This window comes from Phyllostomus hastatus, unplaced genomic scaffold (assembly GCF_019186645.2).
Source record: "Phyllostomus hastatus isolate PE091 unplaced genomic scaffold, TTU_PhHast_1.1 phas_contig_38, whole genome shotgun sequence".
Classification (NCBI taxonomy): Eukaryota; Metazoa; Chordata; class Mammalia; order Chiroptera; family Phyllostomidae; genus Phyllostomus; species Phyllostomus hastatus.
This window is the reverse complement of record NW_025333869.1, coordinates 35,549,710-35,571,486: the sequence shown is the minus strand read 5'-3', so window position 1 is coordinate 35,571,486 and position 21,777 is coordinate 35,549,710. Positions and strand designations below refer to the sequence as shown.

At 33.5% G+C, this 21,777-nt stretch overlaps 2 protein-coding genes across 10 annotated transcripts in view; one reads left to right on the top strand and one right to left on the bottom strand.

Moving 5' to 3' along the window:
- The window catches only part of PHYHIPL (phytanoyl-CoA 2-hydroxylase interacting protein like), a 46,997-nt gene extending 36,614 nt beyond the window's left edge, over positions 1-10,383 (top strand). Inside the window, exons 2-5 of the mRNA XM_045841828.1 lie at positions 1,588-1,784; positions 3,436-3,610; positions 7,120-7,237; positions 9,129-10,383. Of these exons, the coding sequence (XP_045697784.1) occupies positions 1,588-1,784; positions 3,436-3,610; positions 7,120-7,237; positions 9,129-9,663 (1,025 nt within the window). The 3' untranslated portion in view covers positions 9,664-10,383. The remainder of the gene's footprint in view (positions 1-1,587; positions 1,785-3,435; positions 3,611-7,119; positions 7,238-9,128) is intronic.
- A 153-nt stretch (positions 10,384-10,536) lies between these two features.
- Positions 10,537-21,777, bottom strand: part of FAM13C (family with sequence similarity 13 member C) — a 125,953-nt gene continuing 114,712 nt past the window's right edge. For 7 of the 9 annotated variants that reach the window (XM_045841818.1, XM_045841820.1, XM_045841822.1 and 4 more), the window contains 4 exons: positions 17,982-18,077; positions 16,457-16,656; positions 14,856-14,957; positions 10,537-11,775 (listed from right to left, as the gene is read on the bottom strand). In XM_045841818.1, coding sequence (XP_045697774.1) covers positions 11,652-11,775; positions 14,856-14,957; positions 16,457-16,656; positions 17,982-18,077 — 522 coding nt within the window. In that variant the 3' untranslated portion in view covers positions 10,537-11,651. The remainder of the gene's footprint in view (positions 11,776-14,855; positions 14,958-16,456; positions 16,657-17,981; positions 18,078-21,777) is intronic. The other 2 variants (XM_045841819.1, XM_045841824.1) reach the window with 1 other exon arrangement.

Below are 21,777 nucleotides of genomic sequence, written 5' to 3'. Positions count from 1 at the left end.
GATTCTGTGAGGTCAGGAAGAGAAGAAAGAAAAAGATGGAGGATTGAGTTTTCTGGGAGTTTTATTAGAGAGGGAATCTGATGAAACTGGAGCATGAGGGAAGTACATAGAAGAAATATGGGTATTTAAAACTATTGTTCAAAAAAATGATAAAGTTTTCAATTGCCATTGGGTTCTTCTAGCCATAACACAGCTTGAAATGAGACAACATGGGTTGAAGATTTAATAATACTGGGAATCGTCAATAATTAGAATGGGAGTATGAGGGCAGAGAGCATAATCTAATCTGGAAGTGGTAGATATTGCCACATGGTGACATTCATTGTTTATAATTTTTGCTGATCAATATTCACTATTTTATTCTTGTTAAGGAACAAGTTATGTAGCTGATTTATGACCTACCACTTTTTATCATATGAATAATAATTACTTTTATTTTTTTCTTTTCTAAGGCATTGAATTTTATGTTGCCTTGGGGGAAGGGAACATAGGAAGAATAAGTGGAGTAAAATTTGACCCAGCATGTCTTCCTACATATAAAACAAACTTGGCAAATCTGTGTTTTCTTTTCTTGCCCTATCATCCACCCTACTCTTAACAAAAGTGGTAGCATTTTCTCTTAGTGGAAATGTAGGACACAGTCATTAAAGTAACTAGCTGTCAAATCAGTTCTTCAGGATTTTAGTATCAATCAATATAGTACCGTATTTTTCAGACTATAAGATGCACTTTTTTACCACATTTTTTGCTTCATATTTTTTTTCCTAATTTCCTCCTTTAAAACCTAGGTGCATCTATTTTTTGGACCATAAGATGCACCTAGGTTGTAGAGGAGAAAAATAGAAAAAAAATTGAAGCAAAAAATGTGGTAAAAACCCTGTGTCTTATAGTCCAAAAAATATGGTAATTGTCTTTTTCTCTTCTAGTGTTACTGTTTTAGCACTCAAAATTAAATTTATCAAGATACAACAAGTAGAAGAGTCCTAGAATAATCCTTTATATAGTAACTTGAAAGAGAATGGTCTTTAATATTATCTGTATATGTAGTATAATCATTGCATGCTGTTTCTGTATATAAGTTTCCAAAATAGAAAAAGGAAGCAATTTTCATAGATTGTCACTGATACCTCATAGATTTTTTTAAAGAAACATGTTTTTAATTTTACTGGACTTTTCATCATCAATATTTATGATGTCATCTAGCTTAAAATACTCAATATATATCTTAGAGCAGAATTGATTATTAGTCACGTAGGAAAAATAGTCTATTGGGGCCTTTCAGGTGGAACCTAACCTGTAGGGCTAAACTTTTATGGATTAGAAAGATGGATCATCAATGTTTTTGTTTTTATTCTGTGAAGAAGCAGAAATTAGAAAAGTAAATTGAAAATGTAGAATTGGTAAAGACTAGTTTAGTTCTGCTTTTTATTGGTAATATGACCTTCTACTATTATTACCACTCAAATTACTTTATTAACAAAAAGAAATCTCAGAGTTAGTAATTAGTTGAGTTCAGAAATATGTACACAGCTTGCAAACTGGAAAAATCTATTAGTTGGAAACTATTTGTTCATTGTTTTCTTGCAGGGAACAAATCACAAGACAGTGGCATAGCTGAAATGGAAGAACTTCCCGTACCACGTAACATCAAAATAAGCAACATTACATGTGACTCATTCAAGATTTCATGGGAAATGGATTCAAAATCAAAGGACCGTATTACACACTATTTTATTGACCTCAACAAGAAAGAGAACAAGAACTCCAATAAATTTAAACACAAGGTAAAATCCTAACACATATTTACATCTTAAAATCTTCCTAAGTATGAGGATATTTTGAAAGAAGGAATAATGTTGTATTAATTACTTACATGATTCATTTGACATTGGGAAGAATAAAAATTATATGTCACTTAAAAAAACTCTATCCCTCTAGGAAACTTTGTAAGAAAGTGAAATACCAAGTATGTTGTTAAAAAAAGTGAAATCATTACTCTCATACAGTCATAAAAATGAACATATGTTAAAGATTTTATTTCACTCATTAATGAAGTATTATTACAACTAGTTCAAAGAATAATCCAAAAAAAGACACAGTTATAGATCAGGATATTGAAATAAATGTGTGAGTGGAGGCAAAACTGTTTGGGGTTGGAGGAGGGAGCAAGGGCAGGAGTAGAATGAAAGATTGTCCCTCTCACTGAACAAAATTCATTTGCATGTAATTAGACAAGGATAACTGAATTGTTATCAGCTATCTACAAATTACAGATTTGTAAAATAGCTCCTACAGAGTCTGAAGAAGATAAGCAGAAGGGTGTAATATAGGTGATGCAAAGATTTTCACTGAAGCACATATTTTTCCCTATAACTGTCAAAAGAAGAATGTGATAGACCTTATAAACATAGGGTATCTGATTAAAAACTTTAGGACTAAGAATTGCTTTATGTAACCTTTTACTTTATGGCTTGAGAATGAAAATTAACCTTTAGATATTTTAGAGATGTAACACTTTTCTGATATTCTCATACTGTATACTTAACACATACCTTTCCTATTACATGTCGCCCTTCAGAAGTAGCTATAAAAGGATAATAGTTAACTTGGTTTAAGTAGTCTTTCTTATATTTCAGTACTTCCACTCATGACATGGTCTTTTTTTATATATTGATACTAAGGTTAACTTGACAAGTATTTTCAAAGTACTGTCTTGTCTGGAAATTTTTCATTTTTCTATATGCACATTTATATATACTAACTACAGGTGAGGAAAGGGTAGGTCTCCAGTTCAATTCCTGGTCAGGGCACATGCCTGGGTTGCAGGTTCACTTCCTGGTCAGGGTGTGTAGGAGAAGCAACCTATCAGTATTTCTTTCTCACATTGATGTCTCTCTCTCCTTCTCCCTCCCTTCCCCTCTCCTTAAAAATAAATAAAAAATCTTTTTAAAAAATGTTCTCTCCCTTTAATATAAAATATTTAGTAATGAGCTACTCATTAAGTTATTGGGTAGTATTAATTAAGCAAATATTTAAAATACTAAATCTGTTGAATTTTATTCCTTTCATGTTTCTGTTTTATTATTTAGCATTAGCATCTTGTTTTAAGGAAGATGTATAAGGAATGTACAGATAAGAACATTATACTGGAAATCAAGAAAACTAAAATCTAAGTACATTTGTGCTGCATGACCTTGGGCATGCATGTCTCTTGATCAAGTTGGGCCTTAGTTTTCACATCTGCAGAATAAGATTTGAATATAGTAATGTTTAAATATCTTTACGCAGGAAAATTCTGTCATTAGCTATAGAGGAACTTTTAATAAGTTCATCTACAATGTTTACAACTACTTTGTTATACTGCTAAATTAACTTATGTCCTTTTTTTCTTTCTTCTCTCTCCCTCCCTCCCTCCTTCCTCCCTTCCTTTCTTAGGATGTTCCAACAAAATTAGTGGCAAAAGCCGTTCCCTTGCCAATGACTGTCCGTGGGCACTGGTTTCTGAGCCCAAGAACTGAGTATACAGTAGCAGTGCAGACAGCCTCAAAACAAGTTGATGGTGATTATGTTGTGTCTGAATGGAGTGAAATTATAGAATTCTGCACAGCAGGTAAGAGAAATAGGTACAAATAAAGGAAAAAATCTTATATAATAATTCCTGGAAAGCTAATTACAGAAAGAATTTTTTTGTAATTAAAAGGTGATATGTATCACATAATCATTGGTGCATTGCCAGTAACATTGTGTAACGGAACAAACTGTTGAATTGATTGGAAGGAGCTGAGGTTCTCGGCAGAAGCTGGATAATGGTATTAAATTAGTTCTTTGCTGCATGCATAGTTTGATTTTTCAAAGTGAAAACTTTGAAAATTGATGCAGTTTGGAAATATATTCAGCATATTTTGAGAAAGCTATTTTTTCTCTTTTTCTTTCTTCTTTTTTATTGACAGAAAAATCCTTCTCTAATTTAGGATAAAAGGCAGATCTCTGTGACTGTCCCTCACCAGAAATGTTACTGGATTTTCTTCACTTGAGTGCTGAAAACCTACCTCTAACTTAGTGTCTTGTAGTATGTGTGTGTGCTTGTGCACCTTTACTTTGTTAGAAAATAACCTCATAGCCATTTGGCATTGGGATAGCTGATGTGGAAAGCCCATCCCCTTTTATCTTAAACTGTACTCTTATATTTATATTATAAATTTATATTTAATATAATTTATATTTATATAAATTTATATATTTATATAAATTTATATTTGTATTATAAACTGTACTTTTATCTTAAACTGTATTCTCTTATATTTGAAATGTTAGCATTCATCTCTTCATTTATCTCTTTATTCATTCAGTCAAGAAACATATTTATTGAACACTAAAATAGGTGTTGCAGGGATACAAAGATATCTCTAACTGAATACATCTGTCATTCTCCCTTCTGCCTCTTAGAATGCTGCTTTGTTTCCTCTTTATCTAGGTGATTGTTTCCTTAATAAATTGTAGAGAGGCTGAGTGTTTTACATAGAGGAGCTTGTAGAAAAAGTCTTAAGAACAGTTTGCCTTACTTACTGCAGGTTGCTTAGTAACTTCTCTCAGCTGAGATATCTTTCAGATAAATCAACTATTTTTCCCTACAACCTAATACTTGCATTATTTTACACAGAATTTGCTTAGGTACTGCTTTATCTCATGTTTTATTGTTTCTTAATCTAAAACTGAGTATAAAACTTATATAGATATGCTGAATGGTTGAAATTTAATTCTATTATTTTGATTTTATTGTTAACCTTTTTGTTTATTCTATGAGAAAATTGCTAAGGATTGCAACATCCTTGTTTGCTAAGGATTTCAATGTTTGAGACTAAAGAAAATATCTCTGTTACCTCATTTTCTCTTATCTAAGATGTCATTGATTTTAAGATTCACCATTTTATGTATCACATTTATTGTCAGACTCATGTCAGAGATACTAAAATGTTTTTTAAAATACATTTTAAAATAGATGAAATATGGTATTAATCATAGACCAGTAATCAATAAGGAAATAGCTGAAGATTTCTATAGTATATTGAGTAAAAAATTCTCAACATAATTTATACCTGTATTTGATGTGTCTTGTTGGATTTATTATACCACATCAACTTTTTACCTGAATTAAAATTACTCTTTGGAATCCTTGTGTTTACGTCTCTTACTGCATTTCTTTCCACCTACTTTCATTGTCTTCCCAGGAATATTTGAGTAAGACACAGTAAGATACGTACACATTTTCTCTAACGTTTGAATTCACACTATTTTCCATAGGACTGATGGAACTGAACTGTATCATAGTAGTTGTACATTAAAAAGAGCTATAATTTACCACGTGACATTAGAGAAAGGTGTGAAATATTATTTCTTCTTTATCTTAAAACCTTTGGCATTTCTACTTCTGAAATTTTCTGTGTATGGATATCATCTTTCAATCGATACACACACATTTACTCTCTTCTATAATCTATTTAACTGTATGAGTATCTTTTATTTCTATGTATATGAAAGAAAACCTTAGGTCTTCTTTTATTTACAATGATCTACCTATTGTTCTTTTATTTAACTATACCCCATAATTCTTCTAAGGAAGTTATGGGGTAAATAATAAGGAAAATCCATCTTTTAAATGTGCCACAATATTTTTTAATAATTTTGCATCTTTATTTCCATGAGTAAAATGTATGAGAAACTTAAACTGTTTAAAGTTTGTCTCAGTTTATTAAAATAATGCAGACTGTTTTACCTCAGCTTTATCAATAACCTCCACTCCTAAATTTTAGGAAAGCTGTTTTGTATAAATTATATTTTAATCTGGATATCTCTCTCAAAATTCCACTCAAAATTTATTGAGCACATAGTGTGTGCTATGTACTGTGCAAAGTATTGGATATAAAACAGAATCCCACATGCTAATCTACTTTTAGCTTACTCTATGATAGGTAAAACCCTGTGCTTACCTCATAATAAGTGATGGTTGTCTATATATTTAGTTTTCTTTAGACTCTGAGTCTTTATTTTTTAACCTGATCACCCAATTTTGCATGGTACCTAGTATATTATATGTTCTAATCTAAATAAATGTTTGTTGAGCCAATGAAGCGGTGAGTAAACAAAACACGAGCAATTCAACTAGGTTGCTTTTATTTTGAAAGGCTTATAATCTTTGTAGATGAAAATTTCTGCTCACATTCTGGTTTAGGAGTTTGACAATCATCCTCAATTTCAGAGTTGGTGAAAAGGTTACTTTGAGAGATGCTTTACACTTTCAAAGAGTTTTGTATACCCAAAAACCATCAACTAAAAGCCAGAGACCTAGTCTCTAAAATAATAATTGTGCCCTGGCTGGCGTAGCTCAGTGGATTGAGCGCGGGCTGGGAACCAAAGTGTCCCAGGTTAGATTCCCAGTCAGGGTACATTTATGGGTTGCAGGCCACAGCCCCCAGCAAACGCACATTGATGTTTCTCTCTCTCTCTCTCTCTCTCTCTCTCTCTTTTTCTCCCTTCCCTTCCCTCTCTAAAAATAAAGAAATAAAATCTTAAAAAAAAAATTAAAAAATAAAATAATAATTGTATAAACATTTGGCAAATCATTAAACTGTGACAAGTCACAGTTTCTGCATCATTAAAAAAGCCATATTTAATCTACCCTGCCAGCTTTAAAATTGAGAGTAAATTAAATGAACATCATTATTTCTATCCCTTAAGTTCTATTTGCTGTTGTTTTCAGGTTATAAGCTTTTCTTATTCAATTTATCAGCTAATTGAAGAAAAACTTGTATGGTGCTGATTGACATTACTTGAATCATGCAGAGTCTATATTCCTTATTAACATTTTTGTTTCAGGATCTTTCATTTCAAAGCATGAAAAAATGTGAGAGTATTCTCAAAAACAACCATAAGCCATAACAAAAATATTTTTGTAGAAAGAAAACTATGTCACACAAAGACGATGAATGTTTGTATCGTTAAGTGCAGTTTCTTATTAGATGAATTTCTAAAGGTGAATTTTAATAATCTTCAATTTATAAAGTAGGCAGTCGGTATTTTTGGTAATATATTTTTAATAGCAGACATTTTTGTAATTTTCAGACTATTCAAAAGTTCACCTAACACAACTGTTGGAGAAGGCAGAAGTGATTGCAGGACGGATGCTAAAATTTTCTGTTTTTTATCGTAACCAGCACAAAGAATATTTTGACTATATTCGGTAAGGATCAAAAGCATATATATACTTATTTTCTTTACTAAATGACATTCCGAATTCTCGGCTTAAGTTTTCTCTCAGTCTAGTTCTGGGAACTAGCAATTTTAGTTTTCTTTTCGAAATAGTTGATTGTATTCTGGTTTAATTTTCCAAAATAAGTAAAAAAAAGTTAGATCATGGGATTTTTCCCACTTCATTTAGATTCCTTTCCATAATCATTTGTAATACCAATTCCTATCTATTTGAGTGAAAGATCTTAAATCCCCCAGGATTTTAGATTGATGAGCATTTCATGTACACACTCCTCTAATCCTCAATAACTCACTGCCTCTGTCTCATATCAACTACTGAATTTTCTCCTCCTCTTCTGAGTCTCTTTAAAGCATTAAAAATAAGAGAATAAAAGAGTGGTTATTTCCTAAAATATTATGGTGAATCATGTGGGATTTTCAGATTGATGCCTAAGTGGAAATCTTTCAACTGTTATCTTTAATTAATTATTCATGAGGACAGTCTCCTTTGTTTACTTTTGAATTCTGGTGTTTGGCTATTATTTCTGAGACAGTCCATGTTTACCCCTGGGAGCAGTTTCCAAGAATTCAAAAGAATTTTACCCAACAGGTAGTTTCAATGTTTACAACCCTTTCATATTTGTAAGAAAAAAATTCAGGAGAGTAAAAAGGCAGATGTGTTTTTTAAAGTGAAATTAAGTATTTTAAAATAGTAAATCCTATATGGGTTCTAAAACTTAATAATTACAAATTATAGTAATCCCTATAACTTATTTTTAAAAGTCTTGTTTTCACTGTAATTCTTAAATTGACAGGATATTTTAAAAAAATTAGGAACCTTTGTTGTTTGTTTCATACCACCCTAGTTTTTCTTAAATCAAGATCATGATTCCAGATTTAAATGAGCTCCAAGCTGTGGAAATGCAAAAAATAAAAATAAAAATAAAAAATTTGAGAGAAAAATGATTTTAGGCATCTTTGCTGTTTAAAGGAAGTATTTTATAGTATCATATGTTTTTATATATTTTGAGGGCAAAAAAATTCCTGCCTTCTGTTTGAATAGTTTCTGCATATAGAATTTAGTTCATAACTTTTAGCTGGTAAATTTTCTACCCTTTAGTCTATATAATTCATGGTGGATACCATTCACTTAGAGAGTACAAAATGAGAGATACAACAGAAATTTTTATACCTGTCAACTGTTGAATGGAAATGATCATATATGTACTCACTAAGAAAAGTATTTTTTATATTTAAACATAAAATTTGAAAACAAAAAATATCCACTATTGCTATTTTTTAAATAAATACAGCAATAGAATGAGTACATCTTTGGTTTAGATTCCTGGAATACTGCCAGTGTCTATTTTAGGTGGCCACTGGAGGTCAGTATTTCCCTGATTTTCTTTGTTCTTTGGGTGGGAACTGGCCTGTTTTCAGGTCCTTATATATAAAATTGGCTTCATGTTTCCAAAAATTCCTCCAAGAAGAGAGCGTGTGGAAAATGCAAAAAATTATCATATGTATTGTATATATATTCAAATATACTAGTGGGAAAGATGTATTTACTAATAAGGATTTATTTTTGTTGGATTGTCCATGGTAGTTTTAAAATTCATGTAAATTATCTTTTTTTCTGACCAAGAAATTTATTTTTTTAAAGAACTCCAAAGTTTGCAAGAGAACATCCTTTCCTTAGGGTCAAAACTAGAACTTAGCTACCTATAGGTAATATCAAAGATATCTTCTTGATGTGATATAGGATGAACATTTAGGCTTTTAATAGTAGACAGTTGACTTTTAGACCCATCACCATTCAAATCTGTAAATCAGTAGCTTTATCGCTATTGTACCAAGTATTGACCATTTCTTTTCTTTTGCAGAGAACATCATGGTAATGCTATGCAGCCTTCTGTCAAGGATAACAGTGGTAGCCATGGCTCTCCTATTAGTGGAAAATTAGAAGGCATCTTCTTCAGCTGCAGCACTGAATTCAATACTGGGAAGCCACCCCAGGATTCACCTTATGGAAGATACAGGTTTGAGATTGCAGCAGAGAAACTTTTTAACCCCAATACTAACTTATACTTTGGGGATTTCTACTGTATGTACACTGCTTATCATTATGTGATTCTTGTTATTGCCCCTGTGGGATCACCAGGAGATGAATTTTGTAAGCAGCGTCTTCCTCAGCTAAATTCCAAGGATAATAAATTTTTGACCTGCACAGAAGAAGATGGGGTGCTGGTTTACCACCATGCCCAGGATGTCATTTTAGAAGTCATTTACACTGACCCCGTGGATCTTTCTCTGGGCACCGTGGCAGAAATCACTGGTCATCAGCTCATGAGTTTGTCTACGGCAAATGCAAAGAAAGATCCCAGCTGCAAAACCTGTAATATCAGTGTTGGACGTTAATGCCCCCTTTTCTTACTTTTATTCAGCCCCTGTCCTTCTCTTAGGAGAATTGATCATCTGTTGTCCATTTTCATCACCAGATGTTTTCCACTAAAGCATGCTCATGTCGCTGGCACCAAAAGCAAACTGCCACTTTTCAAATTTCATTCAGAGTTGTTTTAGTGTTTCCTATTCCCTACCTTTCCCACTACTTTCTATGATGAAATATCCTGTTCTCCTGACACTTTATTGCCTAGATGCTGCAATGTTTTTATTTGTTCTTTATGCCAAACATAACAGAAACAATTATATAAACCGCTTTAGCAAAATACAAAATAACAGCTTATAAGTGGTGTTTAAATATGCATTCATTTTAATCTACTGAACAAATATTGGGATAACTCCAAACCGCATGAAGGGTGTAATTGCAGCATGAGTTAAATCTTGAAGCCTAGAATTGTCAGCACTTCCAACTTGTTGTTTGACAGTGTTATTTATGTTATTTATATTAGCTAACAGGAAACAACTACTGTGTTTCAACATAATAAATATAATAGAAAAATATTTTATTTGTATTGTATAAAATATTTACAATCAGAATATATAGTTACATTTTAATAGCAATTGTGTACATGTCACGAAACCATTTCCCTTATCAAAGATGTAGTTTGTAAACCTCAAATAGTTGTGTATCTGTCCTGTTACAAGTAGGTGACTTCAATTAAACAAATTTATGAAGGACATTATTCTGATTCTTAAAAGTTACAAAATATCAGGTAAATACAGCAAAAACAATAAGCCTCTGAAATACTCAATATTCTTCCCATCCAGACTATATGAAAATGTGAATTTGCTCAACATCATGCTTAAATATTACAGAAAATAGAACTACAAACATGGCTGGTACAAGAGAGAAAATGTCGACCTTATTTTTACAAAAGCAAAAATAATAAATGTGTTTTAGTACAAAATAACACAAAACAACATACACTAAAGTTGATGAAGCAAATAAAATATTCTGGCTTTTTTTCCAAGGTGTCATAGCAAACAATTCTCAAATCTTTCATTTTATACAGAATGAAGAATAACTATAGCTCATGAGAGATCTCTTTAACTTTACAAAGTATAGACCTTGGAACATTAAGAAAAATGCATATTCCCAATGGAAAAATAGTTATATAATCTTAGTTATAGTAAACAAAATGATTAGCAATCATAACTATGATCACATTAGCTATATACTGCAGACACTTATCTATCCAAAATACCTATTTTCAAATTTCAGTACAATATTTTATTTTAATATAAACATCTGTCAATCATAGACAAAGATAATTCACAAAGTACATGCTATCAGAATGAACTTTGGTAATCAGAAATGTAAAATTTCAATTAACATAAAATAATGTGCTATTTTTATATAGAAATAAAAAATTAGCAGTGACACATTTCAGTATATTTTAGGGTACTGAACGCCTAGCAGACATAGGAGACAAGGTAGTAGATCTTTTTTAACACTTAAAAATCTATTAGAAGTTTCAAATAAGTTACATTCTTACTATCTGTATTCCTTCCTACCTAAAAAGCAGAGTTTCTTTTCCTCCTCTCATTGATTTTTAAAAATCATGTTTTTTCCCATAAATCAGCATAAGCAATCTTTGGACACTAGACTTTCTCTAACAAGTGGCCCATTGAACAAGTGGATGCCATGTATTATTTAGAATTGATAAAATATTAGGTGTTTTCTGAAATATACTGACTGTGAGTTTTCTCCTTGGCATAGAGTACATTGAATTTTATTTTTCTAATTATACTGTTACATATTATATTCCCCCCATTTAAATCTCTTCATCATTTATAATTACACTTGCCATCCCTTCTTAAAAATAGCTAATACTACCACTAAAGTGCTTCAGTTTCCAGTATGTCAAAACTACTTACTCAGCAAGAATAGCAGAGGAAAATAAACTTTTTCTTGGATGAAAGTTATCACAAACATTTCTTGAACTTCAAATTGTTTTAGCCACATCTTGCTTGCTGATTAGGACCTCTAGTAGTCTCAATTTGGCTTTTATGTGCTTGTATTCATAGTACTCATCCGCCATGGGTATCCTATCTTCCTTTTGTGGACTTCTGCAAAACAGAAAATACCATCTGTTCACACTGAATCAAATCATTAAAAATCCTTTCATAATTCTTGAGAATCTGTGGGGTAGCACTTTCCACTTGCTTTTTGCATCATGTCTTTTTTACCTTCCCTTTTACCTTCATTCACTCCCTCTTCTATGTGTTATTACATTTCTGTATAATAGTACCCTTTGAGAACTTGAATGTCATAGGTGTTTTGCCAATATATAGTCCAGTGCAAGACATGTAACAATAGGGCAAGTGAAAAAAGGTCTGAGAAAAAAAACACCAGAAACTTAAGGCATTCCTTGTCTAGTCTTTGTCCCATTATCCATGCCATAGGTCCATGCCTGTACAGAATATTCTACCTTTATAGCGATAGTTGGTAAAAAATACCAAGTAAAAATACTGCATAAAAAAATCATGCTAAAAAATAATGTATAAGTTTACAATAATAGAAGGAAAAAAGCTCAATGGCTACCTTACAAACATGAAATATTTCCAAGTTTTCTTCACTGAGAAGTTCTTTAAGTAATTTATGAGTTTAATTTCAGCAGTTCTCTTGGCACACTGGCTCGAAGAAGACATACGGTAATGCATAGATGTTTAGACATAGCATTCTAACTACTACATGTTCTTGCCATTTACCTTGAATAACAATTGGGTAACATCTCTCGTCAAAACCGTTTGCCTTCCCACAACAATATGTTGCCAGGACATGTTCCCTAAAGGGCAGTAATTGCTTCAGGATTTCAGAAGGCTCTTATCTCCTTGATTGATAAGACGGCCAATTGCTTTTAAGACATTTCCACCCATGATTTTGAAATAAAGGGGTAGAAAACATAGATGAAGCACTGCAATTGCTACTAAATATAAAAACAAATACTCTTCAATATTAGAATGGCTGATAATGGGTATACAGCAAACATTTAATGTTTTATCTATACACCCTTCTGTTTTCCCAGTACAGATAAAGACATATCTCTTACAAATAAAAAAACTAATCCCTAAAAATGTAGTTATCTAGTTGTGTTGTGCCACTGTACACTGCCCTGCAATATTTAGTGTAGAACTCAGTATTCAAAATCTATAGACAGGGTTCCTCTTAAATGTCTGAATTATATAACAATTCCTTTGCCTCCATTCTGTATTATGGGCAAAACTTATCATATATGGTGTCTAAATATCACCTTAATTTGTGTAAATATTCTAACTGAAGAAATGATCTAATTTATAGGAAAACATGAATTGAACATGAATAATCTTATGTAACTTTTCCCTTGTCCTGCATTATTCTCCATTTTGGCTAATAAACAAGAATATATTGGCCAGAATGAAAAGCTTCTCTAGTATTTCCTGAAGCAGTTTTGCCATTATAGAAAACATGCTTAAAGTGTTTATTAACATAGTTCCCAAGTCATAATTGTTAATGTCAAATCTATATGATTATGCCTCTTGCATGGTAAATATTAAAGCACATTTATAGTACCTTAAAATTCCCAGTAATCTATTTGCATGATTATTTTACTTTATGGATAGTTAGGCCTTCCCAATAAAATGTCTTATGAAAACAAGATTAAGATCCATATTTTGTATCCATTCAACTAAATGATTTTATTTGTATTATATCATCACTTTTGCATTTAGTTTAAGTATATTACCACAAGAGGGCAAACAACCTCAGTCAAACAAAGACTTGTCTGAAGTTGGTTCAGGACTCACAGGGGCAGTGGAATGCTATATGTAGAACATAACTTTCTGTATGTCAGAAGAAATGCCAAATACCACTGCACATCTATTAGGCAGGACTACTAGTATATTGAGAAGTTCTCAAACTCTTTAAAATAGACTCCTGGGTTCACATAGGTGAAAATGTAAATTTAAAAGTTGTATGGAAATTTTATGAAGGAAACAATGGAAATAGAAACAAAAAAAAGAAATTATGTTTTATATTCTAAGTTTAATAGTCACATAACATACTAGATTAGTTAACACCAGCATTAAAAGTAACTTGGACTTGTAGCAGTCAACTGGTAAGGAAGATTCCAAGCAGGAAACTAGGTTGGCTACATCTTTATTTGCTGAATACAAAATGTTTCTGACTCAGTAGTTCCAGTTTTAGAGAGCATCCCTGAAGGACTGAAGTGGGAACACTAAGGCTAAGAGGTGAGTAGACCCAAGCTTTCAAATGCTTTAGAAAACAGTCTCTCTCCATCAGGGCATTCTCTTTCTGCTTCAATGAAAGCAGTCCAGGAAAGGCAGGTGCATAAATGGAGGGGAATACCGAGGAGCCTGTGCATCTGTGACTCCCACCTCTGCCACCTTATTAACTTTGTGATTTGGGGAAAATTATAAGCTTTATTATTATTTTTTAAGACTGATGCACATATGACAGCTATAGTTTCCCAAAGTATTCCAGGAAATCCAGTCATTTTGTCAGGATAGCTAATTGGTTTGTCACTATCTCTTCCAGGAGTAGACCAATAACCTGTACATATAATTTTGTTGACAATGCACCAAAATTTAGAGGAAACTAATGCAGTTCATAATGAAGACACTTTGGGCATACTGGGTTGACATACAAAAGAAAGGACAAATAGAGAATATAGCTACACATTTATTGCAGGGATAGAAACAATAATTATGAACTTGTGACTAAATCCTGAAAAAGTTAATTAAGGAGAGATACTAAAATTTAAAGGATATATTTAAAATAAAGAAAGAATTATTTAATAAGATGGAGAATAATGTGGAATTAAGTAACCAAGAATAAAGAAATTATGTGGGCTGAAAAATAAGGTTTTTTAAAGGTTTAGATAAATTAAATATTTAATTAAGGTTGGGGTTTTTGAAGTTCAGCTTTTATTTTTTAAACTTTGATGTCATATTTGGTAGCCACAGCCTTCCATAAACATACCTAATAATAGCATTATCAGAAAGTTGCATTAGATGAATTCTGGGATCTACATCACTGTGACAATTGTTTATATATCATATAAAGTCACTGTTCCTCAAAAATTCTAGCTCATTCTTAAAAATAATTCCCTAGAAAATATTAACCTAAATATTCCTCTGCGCACACTTACCTTCCTGTTTGTTTAAAAAATTGTTCTTCAAATTCTCTTAAGGCTTTCCGAAGTCTCTTCTTGTCAGCCCTAGTTTCTCGGAGATGGTCAAGAAGTACAGGCCTATATCAGGTAAAGTACATATTTGCCATAATTGAGCTCTGGCATAATTGAGAGATCATCATAAATAGACTTACCTATTTAGCAAAAGCATATCGTGATACAGAAGTGTTTTTCCTAAAAGGGTGTCTTTGGATCAGTAGGGCACATGTAGAGCCATGTCATAGTGGTACACATAAGCAGAGCAAATGACGTGACAAAAACAATGTCATAGGAAAGGAGAGAGAACAAGGACAGACAGGAGGCAAGCAGACTGAGTCCATTAAAAAAGTGATGAAGGTAAAGCCCATAAGAATGAATGAGGGAGAAACATATATTTTGAAGGAATACTCATCAGTATTTGGTTGGAGACCAAAGAGGAAAAGATTTTAAAGAAAATGCTATCCTTAATCAAGTATGGGGAGAATGGTAAAATCATTGGGAATAAAATGAATAAAATGAAGACCCAATAGAAAGCTACACTGTGAATTCTGCCCACTTCATTCTGCTATGATAAGAGAGGAAAGTCATGTACTTTAGAGCAGGAAATTTTATCTGGGGAACTTGTGTGGGGTTTCAGAAACTCTGAAATTCCTGAAATTATATATGGCATTTTCTTAAAAAAAAAAAAAAAAAGATTCTATTGCTTTCAAAAAAAAAATCTAGCACCCAAAATAAGTTAAGGACAGCTGCTTTAGAACAACTAACCAACTAGCCAACAAATAAAAGAAAAAAGGAAAGGAAGGAGGAAGGAAAACTGATTTTCTGCTTCCAAACAGGTCACTCATCTGTGAGCTGAAATTGACATACCAACTGATTGACATACCAACTGATTCTGAAAGCACACCAAAATCTCAACTTAAAATTTAGTCCATGATCTCACCTCATATTTGTAGGGATTCCATCCCTATCTTGGGGCATATACTTACACACTATTCATACATGTTAAAGAAAATCTCATAATCTGGCCTATCATATACAAACCAAAGGAAGGCCAAATGATCAAGAGAAATGCCAGCTAATGAACAATGATAATGATAACTCTAATGAAAACCAAATAGCTCCTGACTGAGGAGCCATTAGGAGACAATGGGAGGCTCCTTTACTTACAGCCAAGGGGATTGTCAATCTGGATAAACCATTTTCTCTAAATGGAACAGACTATGATAAAGGCCCTGACAACTATTGACTCACACAGTATCTCAATTCCTTTTTGATCCAGCACTTTCAAAGGCCCACAGCCAGACTGATGCCAGGCCCTGGTGAAAGATATGTAACTGTAGCAAACTGAATAGAAGCATTTATGGCATCTTTAGGACCTCATAGGGAGCCTTGGTTCCTCGTGGCATTGTCTTCTTTATTTTCCAGTTAAGAAGCAACCAGATTGTGCTTTTAAAGCTACTACTCTCTCTCTGGCTGATAGCATTTTTTAAAGAGTCTAATAGCGCTTCTGAATTTTCTACATACATATAAGTTACCATAGACCATTAAAAGGTGGTTCCACACTTAGGATTCATACTCACATGGTGGCCTCATGTAAATTGGACATGGAGAGGGCTGGTGGTTTGATTTCTTTCTTCTCTTCCAGTAGCAGGACCCTTACAGGCTCAGTCTCATTAGAGTAGGTGAGGTGATCGCCACCAGGAATGTGAGATGCTGGATTTGGCAAAGAAGGCTGTTGGCTTCCCTGTGGACAGTCTTCATCAGTGTCTTCTTCCTCCTGCTTATTGTATACAGAGTTAAATAAAGTTACAAAATGCTAAGTGCCTCTTGAGGAAGCAAAAATAGGAAGAAGAACCATAAATAAATACCATGAAAATAGTAGGTGACCTCTATGCCTACTGAGAACCGAAAAGGATACAACCCAAAGGAATTCTTCCTCAGTTGCATTAAAAAAAATTTAAAAATTAAAAAAAAAACCCTTACAGAAGTTAATTAGCAAAGAAATACCTATGCTGGGCTAAAATGCTCATCAAGTTCATCTCTGTTTGCTGGGCCAAAAAAGGCATAGACATCTAAGATGTGGTACAATCTGGGCTGCACTGCCCAGGAGTCACTCACTTTTAACTAGACCTTCTGGACCCCAGCTTCATAACAGTTATATGCGTTAGGATGGCAAAACACATTTTGCCACCCAGAAATACCCTAAATCAGATCCTGGTGTGGGCCACAATCAAATACAGAGGATACCTAGAAAATTGAAAAATTCAGGGAAGAGTTCTATGAAGGCCAAAGCAAAATGAAGTTATTCCTTAACCTATTCTGGTATTGCTTATCACAACCAAAACTCTTGTTTTGCAAGGGAATCTGAAAATCATACCCCATTTTAAATTATACTTAATGGGAAAATTTCTAAGATTATGAATCACTACTGTCTTTGTCTTTAAAATTGTGGAATTATAAATGTACTCCAGTGTATTTAAATTTATATTTGTTAATATTTATTCCATTTTATATTGATGTCTTGAGCAAGTGATTGTTTGAATATTGATGGAGTAGGATTTGTGGTGCTTTTCTAGTTATGTATTCCCATAAATTATTCTTTATTAAAAGTAGTCTAACTCAAGTTCAGTAGTCATGTTTTCTATTGAGATGAATTGACATATCTTATACAGTAATAGTCAAATGTTACCAAAAACAAATGCTGCATTATATCAAGTCACATGTTATCAATTTTCTTATTATATAAAAAAAATTAACTAACATATAGCATAGAAAGGCTGTCTAGCTGTGTTGTAATGACAAACTGAAATCCATGGTTTGTTCTCCTCATCTAACCAAAGGAAACAAATATTAAAACTGGCTTCAAAAACACAATTGCCATAGATTCCTGCTTCATAATAGTTTCGATCATTAGCCACACTGTTAGGTAGAGTATTGGGGTTGAGGGAGACCACATTTCTACTTTCTGAAAATAACTGGCCTGGTTAGCAGCACATACTGCCAAGAAGGCTCCTTTATAACTTTCATAGTAATGGCTCACTAACTAAACATAATAATACAAAGCACAAGTACAGGTTTCTAGTTAATGAAAGCATCCTGACTTACAATTGTTGGAATCAGGGAAGGTGTTGACAAGAGTTGCTTGATAATTCTGCATCGATCATAAAGAGGCTTTATGAGGTTTTTGTCTTGCTTAGTTACCTGAAAAGATATGAAATTGGTCACTGTTTCTTTCTCACATATTTTTAGCAGGCCAAAAAACAGTTCTGAATCATCAAAGTAAGAGATTATAAGAAAACAATACAACAGTAATTAGAAAAGGGGAGATCATTTATAAGATACATGCTTATATCATGTGTCTTATAAAGGGGAAATCATATATATAGCACATACCAATTTGTTTCTAGGATATGTTTCTTAAAGGATAGGTTCATGTTAGGACGGTGGTTTTTTAAAGCTTTTTGACTGGCTGGCATAGCTCAGTGGATTGAGCGTGGGCTGTGAACCAAGTATCGCAGGTTCGATTCCTAGTCAGGGCACATGCCTAGGTTGCAGGCCATGGCCCCCAGCAACTGCACATTGATATCTCTCTCTCCCCCCCCCCACCCCTTCCTCTCTAAAAATAAATAAATAAAACCTTAAAAAAAAAGAAAAAAAAGCTTTTTGAAGGAGTCCTCAATGTATAAATGGTAAGGGGCCTGTTCTTTAACTACTTCTTTATTTTAAAAAAAATGGGTAATCAAGACCTATTGATTTTTCTTCTAGAATGTATTTTATCTGGACTTTTGTGATTACATTCACAAATACCAGCCTTGTTCCAGTCTTCGTCACTATATTCTTGCATTATATACTAGCTTACTGGCTAGTTCTGATATCAAAACTATTTTGGATAAAATATAACCCTGATACCAAAACCTGGCAAGGACAAAACAAAATAAGAATACTACAGACCAATATCTTTGATGCATACAGATGTAAAAATCCTAAACAAAATACTCGAAAATTGGATACAACAATACATTAAAAAAATAATGCATCATGATCAAGTGGAGATCATTCCAGGGGCATGGGGATGGTTCAACATATGCATATCGATCAATGTGATACACTCCATTAAGAAAACAAAGGATAAAAATCAAGTGATCTGATCAATGAATGCAGAATAAGCATTAGATAAGATATAACATCCATTCATGATTAAAACACTCAATAATATGGGTGCAAGGAAAGCACTAAACAAAGGCCATATATGACAAACCCCCAGCTGTTGGGAACTGCCCTGCCTGGTTTCAGGAGCTGTAACCCCCCATGGCTAAGGCTGAGTGAGTGACCTTTGGACCATAAGTCACTAAGGAGACAAAGCTTATCTCCCTGGCAGGGGTGTCCCCTCTGCTTCTTTTACTTTATCCTGCCTGGCCCCCAATGTGTGATTGGTTAGCCAATGATGGGTATGATTCCTCAAGGGAGGGATGACCTAAGACAGGTACAATCATGGGAGCCCCCAGGGAAGGACTTGGGGGCTACAGAAAAGGGATGATGGACCCTCACCCCTTGGCTTTGACATAGCCTGAGTTCTCATTCTGTCTGCGAGAAGTCTCCTAATCTCTTAGCTGCCTTACTTCCCCTGCCTGACTTAAACCTGAAACAATGCCTTAATCCTGAAACAATGCTGGTGGTGGGTGCAGGCCTGTGCTGGAAAGGGCGGGTTCCCTAGGGCGATCAGGCCTAAAAAAGAATATATAAAATCCTGTGAAACCTGGTTTGTTTTGGATGCTCTCAATTAAATGATAAGGGTCCAAGCAGGAAGTGAGTTTGTTCCCTAAAGTTTTATGGCCATTTAGCTATCTGACCTTGACTTAAAATAGGCCCTCAGAGTTCTTTGTATGTTATCTATTGTTTGATCCTTACTGCCTGATAATGATTAATGAGCTTTACATAGACACCCTGTATTCCTATGCAAATTGAATCCAATAAAAGCCTCTCAAAGGCAAGGGTTGGGCACTCTCCTCTAGAGAGGGTGGCTGAGGTGTTCCAAGGCTTGCTCTCCCCTTGGGAGAGAGGTCAAGCTGTCCCTTTTCCTCCACAGGACTAGGCAGTCCATGTGAATTTATTTCGTCTTATCCATAATTCCATGGACACTGCGGGCTGGTGTCCGTGTCACTCAGCTAATATCATACTGAGTGGTGAAAAACTGAAAGCTTCTCCTCTAAAATCAGGAACAGGACAAGGATGCCCATTCTCACCAATTTTATTCTATATGGTTCTGGAAGTCCTAGCTAGAACAATCAGGCAAGAGAAAGAAATAAAAAGCCTCCAAATTGGGAATAAAACAGTAAAAGTCACCTTTTGCCAGTAACATGACCATATATATATATATATATATATATATATATGCATACATATATATATATATATATCCTTAAAGACTCCACAAGAAACTACTGGAAACAGTAAACTAACATAGTAAAGTAGGACACCAAATCAATGCACGAAAGTCCATTGCATTCCTATATATTAAGAATTAAATTTCAGAAAAAGAAATTTTAAAAATTCTCTTTTTCAATTATGACACAAAGGATATAACACCTAGGAATAAACAAAGGATGTAAAGGACCTATATACTGAAAACTACAAAGCATTATTAAAAGAGATTTAAAAAGACAATGAGGCCATGGCTTAGCTGGTTAGAGCATTGTGCTGCTACCCTAGATTTGCAGGTTTGATCTCTAGTCAGGGCACTTACAAGAAGCAACCAATGGATGTATAAATAAACAGAATAAAAAAGTGATGCCTTTATCTTTCTCAAATCAATTTTTAAAAAGATACAATGAAATGGAAATATATTCTGTATTCATGGATTGATTAGAAGAATCAACATAGTTAAAATGTCCATATTACACAAAGCAATGTACTGATTTAATGCAATCACCATCAAAACCCCAATATCATTTTTTAAAGAACTAGAACAAAAAAACATCAGATTTGCATAGAACCAAAGGTGGCCCTGAAAAGCCAAAGCAACCCTGAGAAAAAAGAACAGAGCCAGAGGTATCACACTACCTGACTTCAAATTATACTACAGAGTAACAATAATCAAAACAGCATGGTATTGACAGAAAAAACACACACAAAGACCAGTGGAACAGAACTGAGAGCCCAGAAACAAAACCTCATGTATATATGCAAATTATTTGACAAAGTAGCCAAAAACACACAATAGAGGAAAAGAAAGCCTCTTCAATAAATGGTGCTGGGGTAATTGGAAAGCTACATACAAAAGAATGAAACTAGACTACAGTTTGTTCCCATGTACAAAAACTAACTCAAAATGGATCAAGACTTATAAATATAAGATCTGAAACAATAAATTACATAGAAGGAAATATAGGCACTAAATGTATGGACCTTGGTCTTGGAGAAGATTTTATGAATATGACCCCAAAGGCAAGGAAAGTAAAGTAAAAAATAAATGAATGGGACTATGTCAAACTAAAAAGCTTCTGTACAGCAAAAGAAACTGCCAACAAAACAAAAAGGCAACCAACTGGATGGGAGATGATATTGGCAAACAACAGCTCTAACGGGGTTAATATCTAAAATAGATAAAGAAGTCATACAATTCAACACCAAACAAACAATCCAATTTAAAAAAATAAGCAGAGGACCTGAACAGACACTTCACAAGAAGACATACAAATGGCCAACACATATATGAAAAGATGCTCAACTTCACTAGCTATTAGGGAAATGCAAATCAAAACTACCTCATGCATGGTAGAATGGCTATTATCAACAAGACAAGTAATAACAACTGTTGGAGAGGTTGTGGAGAAAAAGGAACCCTCATTCACTGCTGGTGGGAAGGTAAACTGGTATAGACACTATGGAAAACAGTATGGCA